This window comes from Triticum urartu, chromosome 6A (assembly GCF_056163025.1).
Source record: "Triticum urartu cultivar PI428250 chromosome 6A, HENAU_Tu73, whole genome shotgun sequence".
Taxonomy (NCBI): domain Eukaryota; kingdom Viridiplantae; phylum Streptophyta; class Magnoliopsida; order Poales; family Poaceae; genus Triticum; species Triticum urartu.
In genome coordinates this window covers 363821497-363830734 of record NC_141878.1, presented here as the reverse complement: position 1 = coordinate 363830734, position 9238 = coordinate 363821497, and the positions used below count along the sequence as shown (strand labels likewise).

General features: G+C 44.5%; 1 protein-coding gene and 1 pseudogene across 1 annotated transcript; one reads left to right on the top strand and one right to left on the bottom strand.

Moving 5' to 3' along the window:
• Window positions 1-207: 207 nt before the first annotated feature.
• On the top strand, window positions 208-3168 carry LOC125513671 (pentatricopeptide repeat-containing protein At4g14850 pseudogene; annotated as a pseudogene).
• Window positions 3169-4596: 1428 nt separating this feature from the next.
• On the bottom strand, window positions 4597-7139 carry LOC125513672 (folate receptor family protein). Its single transcript, XM_087528000.1, is given in 4 exon segments — window positions 4597-4933; window positions 5176-5510; window positions 5842-6200; window positions 6890-7139. Coding segments are annotated over 4 exon segments (894 nt in total). The 5' UTR covers window positions 6975-7139; the 3' UTR covers window positions 4597-4818.
• Between the last annotated feature and the right edge of the window lie 2099 nt (window positions 7140-9238).

Here is a 9238-nt window from a genome sequence, read left to right as displayed (position 1 = left end):
TGCAGGTTGCTGATACGTGGGACCAGGCTAGACACGTGAGGGCACGAGCAGGCGACATGAGCGTCCATTTTTGTTCGTCGTAGACCTATTTGTGGCTTAGATTTAGACTCAGTTAAGGTCGGGACTGACAGCAAGCTGACAACAAGCAAATGCTTTGTCCATTGGGATCATCTTATTGGGTCAACTTTTCAGTCCGGAGGACCCAAACAGACCAACAGTTCCCCCTCCGTGCCTCGACCTTCCCGTTGCGGCGGCGCCCCTGTTTCTGTTTGTTAGAACAGAATGCCCTTCCGATGAGAAGCCCGGAGAGCATCAGCCCGCTCCTCGCCCGCTACGCCGCCTCGCAGTCTCTGCTCCTGGGAGCCCACATCCACGCCCACCTCCTCAAGTCCGGCCTCCTCGGCGCCTTCCGCAACCACCTCCTCTCCTTCTACTCCAAGTGCCGCCTCCCCGGCAGCGCCCGCAGGGTGTTCGACGAAACCCCGGACCCGTGCCACGTCTCCTGGTCCTCGCTCGTCACCGCCTACTCCAACAATGGGCTGCCCCGGGACGCGCTCGCGGCGTTCCGGGCCATGCGCGCGCGAGGCGTCCGCTGCAACGAGTTCGCGCTCCCCATCGTGCTCAAGTGCGCGCCGGACGCCGGGCTCGGCGTGCAGGTGCATGCGGTCGCGGTCTCCACGGGGCTCAGCGGGGACATCTTCGTCGCCAACGCGCTCGTCGCCATGTACGGTGGGTTTGGCTTTGTGGACGAGGCGAGGAGGGTGTTCGACGAGGCCGCCCGCGACCGGAACGCCGTGTCTTGGAACGGCCTGATGTCGGCTTTCGTCAAGAATGACCGATGCAGCGATGCCGTCGAGCTGTTTGGCGAGATGGTGTGGGGCGGGGTACGGCCGAACGAGTTTGGGTTCTCCTGTGTCGTGAATGCCTGCACTGGCTCTAGGGATCTGGAAGCCGGCAGGAAGGTGCACGCCATGGTGGTAAGGACGGGGTATGACAAGGACGTCTTCACTGCCAATGCGTTGGTTGACATGTATTCGAAGCTGGGGGACATTCATATGGCAGCAGCTGTTTTCGGAAAGGTACCCAAGACGGATGTCGTCTCGTGGAATGCTTTCATTTCTGGGTGCGTGCTTCATGGACATGATCAGCATGCACTGGAGCTGTTGCTGCAGATGAAGTCTTCAGGTCTGGTGCCTAACGTGTTCACGTTGTCCAGCATCCTGAAGGCCTGCCCTGGTGCTGGTGCATTCACTCTGGGCCGGCAAATTCACGGGTTCATGATCAAATCCTGTGCGGATTCAGATGACTATATCGGTGTTGGTCTTGTGGATATGTATGCAAAGTATGATCTTTTGGATGATGCGAGGAAGGTGTTCGACTGGATCCCTCGAAAGGATTTGGTTTTGTGGAATGCACTGATCTCAGGTTGCTCTCATGGAGGATGCCATGGCGAGGCACTGTCTCTCTTTTGCAGGATGAGGAAGGAAGGTTTTGACATCAATAGGACGACCCTGGCTGCTGTTCTCAAGTCAACAGCAAGCTTGGAGGCAATCAGTGACATAACGCAGGTTCATGCTGTTGCAGAGAAGATAGGGTTCCTTTCTGATTCTCATGTCGTCAATGGTCTTATTGATTCATATTGGAAGTGCAATTGCCTCCATTATGCAAATAGAGTGTTTGAAGAACACAGTTCTGATAACATCATAGCTTTTACATCAATGATCACAGCACTCTCACAGTGTGACCATGGTGAGGATGCAATAAAGTTGTTCATGGAGATGCTAAGGAAGGGTCTCGAGCCAGATCCCTTTGTGCTAAGTAGCCTCCTGAATGCTTGTGCTAGCTTGTCAGCATATGAGCAAGGGAAGCAAGTGCATGCTCACCTGATCAAGAGGAAATTCATGACAGATGTGTTTGCAGGGAATGCCCTTGTGTACACATACGCAAAGTGCGGGAGCATAGAGGATGCAGATCTGGCCTTCTCTGGACTACCAGAGAAGGGAGTTGTCTCATGGTCTGCAATGATCGGAGGGCTAGCACAACATGGGCATGGGAAGAGAGCATTAGATGTGTTCCGCAGGATGGTTGATGAGCGCATTGCTCCAAACCACATCACTCTGACTAGTGTTCTCTGTGCTTGTAACCATGCAGGGCTTGTTGATGAGGCCAAGCGGTACTTCAGTTCAATGAAGGAGATGTTTGGAATTGACAGGACGGAGGAGCACTACTCGTGCATGATTGATCTTCTTGGGCGTGCCGGTAAACTAGATGATGCAATGGAGCTTGTCAACAGCATGCCGTTTCAAGCCAGTGCCGCAGTTTGGGGGGCACTACTTGCAGCCTCAAGAGTACACCGAGATCCAGAACTGGGAAAGCTGGCAGCTGAAAAGCTCTTCATCCTGGAGCCAGAGAAGTCGGGCACACATGTGTTGCTCGCAAACACGTATGCATCTGCAGGCATGTGGGACGAGGTGGCTAAGGTGAGAAAATTGATGAAAGAGAGTAAGGTCAAGAAGGAGCCTGCCATGAGCTGGGTTGAATTAAAGGACAGGGTGCATACTTTCATTGTGGGTGACAAGAGCCACCCAAGGGCAAGGGACATATACGCAAAGCTAGAAGAACTGGGAGATCTGATGAGCAAAGCTGGTTATGTTCCGAATCTAGAGGTTGATCTCCATGATGTAGACAAGAGCGAAAAGGAGTTGCTTCTTTCTCATCACAGTGAGAGGCTGGCCGTCGCATTTGCGTTGATCAGCACCCCACCTGGAGCGCCCATTAGGGTCAAGAAAAACCTGCGCATATGCAGAGATTGCCACGTCGCATTCAAGATCGTTTCAAAGATCGTTTCAAGGGAGATTATCATCAGAGACATCAACAGGTTCCATCATTTCAGTGATGGGGCATGTTCTTGCGGTGATTACTGGTAAAAACGGTTGCGCATATGAGTTTTTTTAATAGCTTGTCAAGGGCTGATGGATAGAGCAGATACATGGCTTCACGAAGGTTTTTCTATTTCAGAAAGAGGGAATGACCCTTGGCCTCTGCATACGCACACAGCCATATATACTCTATAACACTATGCTCCTTAGTTTTAAATAGTCCACATTCAATTGAGGTCTCTAATTGGGATTGGGTCACCCGATTTTAACCAGGTCAACAATTTCACAAGGATTTCTCTCATTCATTTTTAATACACTATGCTCCGTAATTTTGGAGCTCTCCCGTTCGATTGGGGTATACAGTTCTAATGCCTTGATTTTGACTTGGTCAATCCTTGGTTGTGGCAATGAATTCTCTAACTTTATTAACTTTATTAAGCTCCCAAATTTTAAAGTCTCCTCATTCAACTGAGTCTTCAATTTAGATTAATTGGGTTGTTGACCTGGGCTTCGTGGTGGGATCTCTCGATAAATGGGTCCCTTGATAAGTGTCTGGGTGGTGTGTGCCTTTGTTGACAAAAAGAAAGTACTGCCTATGACATGTTTAGCATCAATATAACACACGCGGCCAACAACGAAGGTAAACTCTCATGTATTTATGTATTTGTATTAGTTAAAAGACACCCTCCAATCACATGGTCAAAAAAAACCACCCAAACATCACAATAAAAAAAAGAAAATGATACACTCATGTACGATTCACTACAGATTGGTCATACCAAACACTCTCCCATCAATCACCTCCCTGTTCTCACCGTTGGGCCACTCTATATACGTCTGGTTCAAAAAAGGTTAGAATATCTTATATTTGTGAACGGAGGGAGTAGTATATCTTGCGTGGGAACACACCACAAAGCTATATTCTTTACTCTTTGTATAAAGATGTGAGTTGCGACAGTCTGTTCATTTCATTAGTTGCTAGGAAATAGGAATTTCCACAGTTGTTTTTCATTTGTCAAATGGCTGCAACATTTTTTTGTTTGGCATCGTAAAATAACCAATAACTAGAAGGGCAGTGCGTGCTTTGCTGCGCCGCTTATGTTCTTGGGGTTGTACATGTTTTATTTCTACATGATAATTTTTATTAAATTGTGAAAATTATTTACGTGCTAGTTGGTTTGGCGTATGGAGGAAAATAATGAAGTGTGTTCTTTTTATTAGAGTTGCTACACCAACGAACAAACTTTACGGAATCATGATTACGGATGGATGTGTCAATTTATGGTTGGAGATAGGGAAAGATATGTTTTTGTGTCTTTGTTCGCTCATTTTAGTTTGCATGTAGTTCATCTTGAAATATCCAAAACATCTTATATTTGTGGCCGGAGGGAGTACCATTTTGTGTTTGTTGAAGGATTAGTTCTTTAATGAGAAAAAACCTTGCGCATTGTCATTGTGTCATTGTCTCATTGATGAACACATACACACTGCATGAGCAACTCTTCATGGTGTACAACTCTGGTACTAGGTATCATGTTTCTTAAAAATTATTTAGGGTCCATTTGGAACAAATAACTGACTATATAATGTACGGTCAACATTATGCTTATAATAGATGGACAGACTTTGCACAAAATAGTTAAGCGTCAGTAAAGACGCTTGAGGAATAACCTCTGCGGAATTCATTTCCGAATACTCTGACAGTATATACAGATACTCGAGCCAAAGTAAAAAACTGCATTAAGAAAGAATCTCGACAACAATTCAAAGACCTCTTCAGCTTTTCTTTCACACAACATTGAGAAAAGGTGGTTGTACCAAAGCACCAGGATAGGGAGGACACAGTCTAACAACCAATCTTTCATAGTTGATCAGAATATAACCACAGAGCGGCAAAATACAAATCCAAGAAATCATCTATTAGTAATGCTACAGGTGCCTATGTCTTCCTAGCATCGCTTCAGTTGCTGCAGGTTAGCTCCCGATTCCATTTTTTTCTTACAGTTTGAGCGACAGAAGATTGCTTACGACGACGGCTGTAGCCCTCTCTTTTGCTGCACATCACAGATGAAGAAAAGTTTAGGTTCATAGAGAAGGTGGTATGTCAACCAGGAACCGGTTTAACCCCAGCACCAATCTAGCAATCCATGACAGGAAAATGCAAGACTGCACAAATAAATCTAATTTTCACTCCACATATCACTTATAGAGGTATGCTATATTAAAAAACGCTTCAAAATATATTTCTGGCCAAAAAATCTAGAATATTTAGAGAGAGAAGGAAATATCAAAATACCTGATAAAAATAAGGCCTGCTGTAAGAACCATTCCTCCGACTGCCCACGAAATTCTTTCACCGACAGGCATTTCTTTTGCCCATATCTGAAAATCTTCAAGATGCCAAGAGGCCATACCATGTAATACTGGACGATCTTTTGAAGACGTCCATGTATGGGATATGGAATCCAAACTTGCTTTCCCGCCATAGCAGAAGGTTTCGTCAACTTCACTAAGACCGGCATCAGAAACTTGCACAGAGAAACCAGCAAGGCGACATAGCTCTGTGCCGTTAGAAACCCACTTATGTGCTTTGCCACAAAGGATGTCACCTAAACCACAAGGAGATAAGGCCTGGGATAACCGTAAGAGAGCATATCAGTAATCAAACTGTGAAATCATACCGACAAAAAGATTTGTTAGCTACAACAGATTTCGACAAACACAAGAAAAACTAATTTCTGCGGTATTAATAGCTACTCCCTCCGTTCCATAGAACGGAGGGAGAATGTACTGAATGGACATAGATTAGACATGATTGCCTAAGCTATGATCTGACTACGAAAAATATCAAGCTCAATCTGGTAACTGCACGTGTACTTGCACAACAGTAATGCTTTGACATCCAGATAGTTTCAGTCGAGACATAACTCACGCTCACAAAACACCAGCAATGGGTGTTTACCTGTGTTTTCATATCAATGGAGAAGTATGCCTCCGAGCAAGCTTCGAAAACCATGTCACAGAATGATGCACATATAACAGGAGGTCCAGGCCTGACACCAACTCGTGGATCACAAACTGAGCACTCGAGCAACTCCCACAAATGAAGGCATTCTCCACTACCTTCACCAGTTGAAGAGAGCTTTCGCACTGAAAGCAGGGCAGGAAATGTCTGAGTCACGTCACAACATGTGTTCTGGCGGAATATCCTACATAGTGCTAGGTCTCTGCGCCCCTTTGCTGCTTTTCCAGGAGGCTTGCCTTCAGATGAGAAAGCAGGGAACCGTCCACCAGGTGAAACACATACCCCTTTTGGTTGTGCTGTGGAGCAAGAAATTAAACAACATTAGTTGCACATCAGATAATTTTGCAATGTTTGCCCATGGTGCAAATCACAACGGTTCATGCCCATTTCCTCATTCAACCAAGATAACACGAACCTCCTACTCTATCTTACCAAGAAGCACCCATTCAATGTAAAACCACAAGGCTCATATACAAGGAAGAAACTCAAAGCTATTGATTTCACAGAAAGTACTTTGTTCATCTGTCTTGTGATCGGCAGAAATGCCAAGAACCGACGTTAGTAAAGCATAGGATAGGACAACGATGCTTCTAACCATAAAATATAAACTTATATGACATCTTCCTATCCTTTGCTGTACGAACTGATAATTAATACAATCGCTTGTCATGGATGGGAATTGGGCCCTAAAATGCACATAGATCACGGTCATTTATGAATCACCTTCCAGCAATATAAAGATTTAACCTGCAAACTTAATTAAACCTATAAATCCGGAGAGACTAACAACCTACACGACAATTCCAGCGACTAAGCGCAGAACACATCAAGGATCCACTAAAACCCATCAAGATTCAAGAATCACTCAGCGACATAACTAAAAAGCTCACGTATATCATCGATAACAGCAACATATAATACACCAAAGGAAAGAAGAATAAGCGTATGGGATCACGAGAACGCGCGCGCGCGCGATTGCTCGTACCAGCCGACGCGGTTAGCGAGAAGAAGAGCAGGAGGAGGAGGAGGATGTAAGTGGGAGTCCGACGCGACGGCGGAGGAGGGCTCATCGGAGTCAACCTGCCCACCGGCAGGGTCTTGCGGCGGAGCGCGGCCGGGCGGCCAGCCGGCGTGATCCGTCGAGCGGATAGGCGACCAGGGAGGGGAATCAATTCGTGGTCGGATCGATCCGCTAGCGGAGTGCGGACCAGGCACCCAAGTCAACAAGCACTGCGCAATCTCTCGACGTAGATGGGCCGGTGACGACGTTAGGGTCCAGTACACGGCATCAGAAAAATGTCGTGTTTGTGACTTTGAAAAAATGTTTATGCATTTCAATAAAAAATGTAGTACATGACATTTCTGAAAAATGTTATACAATGTAAAAAATGTTGGTGTAATTTATTTTAAATCATACAATTCAAAAATTATATGTTATGCTTTAAAACACGTTCACGCATTTCAAATATACGTTTGTGACATTTTAAAAAAGCGTAAAAATTGTTCGCATAGTTTAGAAAATGTTTTGTGTCATTGAAAAAATGTTTTCAACATGTATTTGAAAACTGTTTAACACATATTCAAAAACATGATTTTGTTTTTTAAAAAGAAATATATATTTGGAAAAGTTAAACGTGTACGTTTGGAAGGATAGACTATGATTTGTTATGTTTTATCTTGTACTCCAAGAGGGTTATGTACTCCTATATATATGCCCACGAGGCTTAGGCAATACAATCAATACTCTTGATGGATCAATGATCAATCAATATGGTATTATGGGAGTACTAGAATTGGTGCCGGATCTTGTCAATTTCACACCTACACAAGTAATGCTTATCGAGGAGCTTGGTTAAGATGAGTGGCACAAAATTAAAGATATTGATAATGTTGAAAATATTCACAAATTACATGCAAAGCAAATAGATTAAAACATATGATATCACTTGGAACTTACACAAGGAAGATAAAATGAGATTCGTTCAACCAAGGAATGAGCACAAAATATGTTACCACAGAAAAAGCTCATGTTGCACGAATACTAGACGAGACGCTAGCATGATTTCTCAAATGGCTAGGTACATACTTATGCACGATCTATGAGAGACGAAATATGCTGTCTTTTTATCCCAAGTATGCTATGTATATATGATTCGAGATGATCTATGGCATGCAATGTGGCTCAATGCTATTGCTTAGAAGCTCTTGGTTTTCTTTTCCTTTTTCTTAAAAGCTTGCTCTTTTTTTGAAACATGATGTCTTTGCCACTTATGCGAAATGCTCGATCCAAGATAACAATGATGTATGCACAAGAGTAACTTATGACATAAGCTACGACAACAAAATGTGTACACGCAATTGAAGATATGCAGTGTATGTATCACTAAATTGCACAAGTAACGTTGCCCAACAATTCTCAATGGCCAGTCTCGGTAGACAAGTTATGCAAACGGTTCGGGGTTATCAAGGAAATATACAATGATGTCGTGGAACTTACCGTCCTTGCTTAGGATCGCCGTGTCAGGGGGTGGAGCGGTCGTTGTCGATGTTGAGTTTGTGTTGATGATGAGTGGCGGTGTTGTTGATGTCGAACCATGCCCAATTAGCCGAAACACCTTAGAAAATGGAAATTCACACTCAAAATCTCAACGAAAATGGGTTGGTAGCGGAAGATGGGCTGGTTATGGTTGAAGTGGGGGTTTTGAGGAAGGCTAATGGTGGTTGAGTAGGCTAGGGTCACGGAATAATGTGGTGGAAACCATGGTTTTTCTTTTGGGGGGAATGCAATTTCAGCAGTCGGATCCAGATGATCTGGGTGTGGTTTCGAACTATTCGGGTGATGTCCATATCGTTCGAGTGTCTGTCTGGATCGTCCGGGTAGGTCAACCGTTGTAGATCTAGGCTCGGGATGAAAGAATTTTTTGGGAGAATTTTTTAGGGCGGATTCTGGGATGGATTTTGTGGTGGTGATGGTGGGAGGAGGCTTGATCCACTTGCCAAATAACAAATTCGTGGATTGAACAAACAAAATCTCACAAGAACCAGCAAAATGCAAAAAAAAAATGGTACATCTATTTTTGGTGGGTATTTTTGAATTGGGACAAAAGGCAACAAAATTAGCTACAAAGTGGGGTAAGGGGCTCCAAGATGTGAATCAACCTGTGCACTGATCCAAGATGATGTAGGGTGAAACTCTAGTTGATGATCTTCTTCACACTTGGAGGTGGGAAAGGGGAAAATTAAGAGGAATCGCAAAAGAGGAACACTCAAGAGACAAGATCCAAGGTCACTATACATCCAATAAATCTACATACACATACAAGGTTCAAGACCC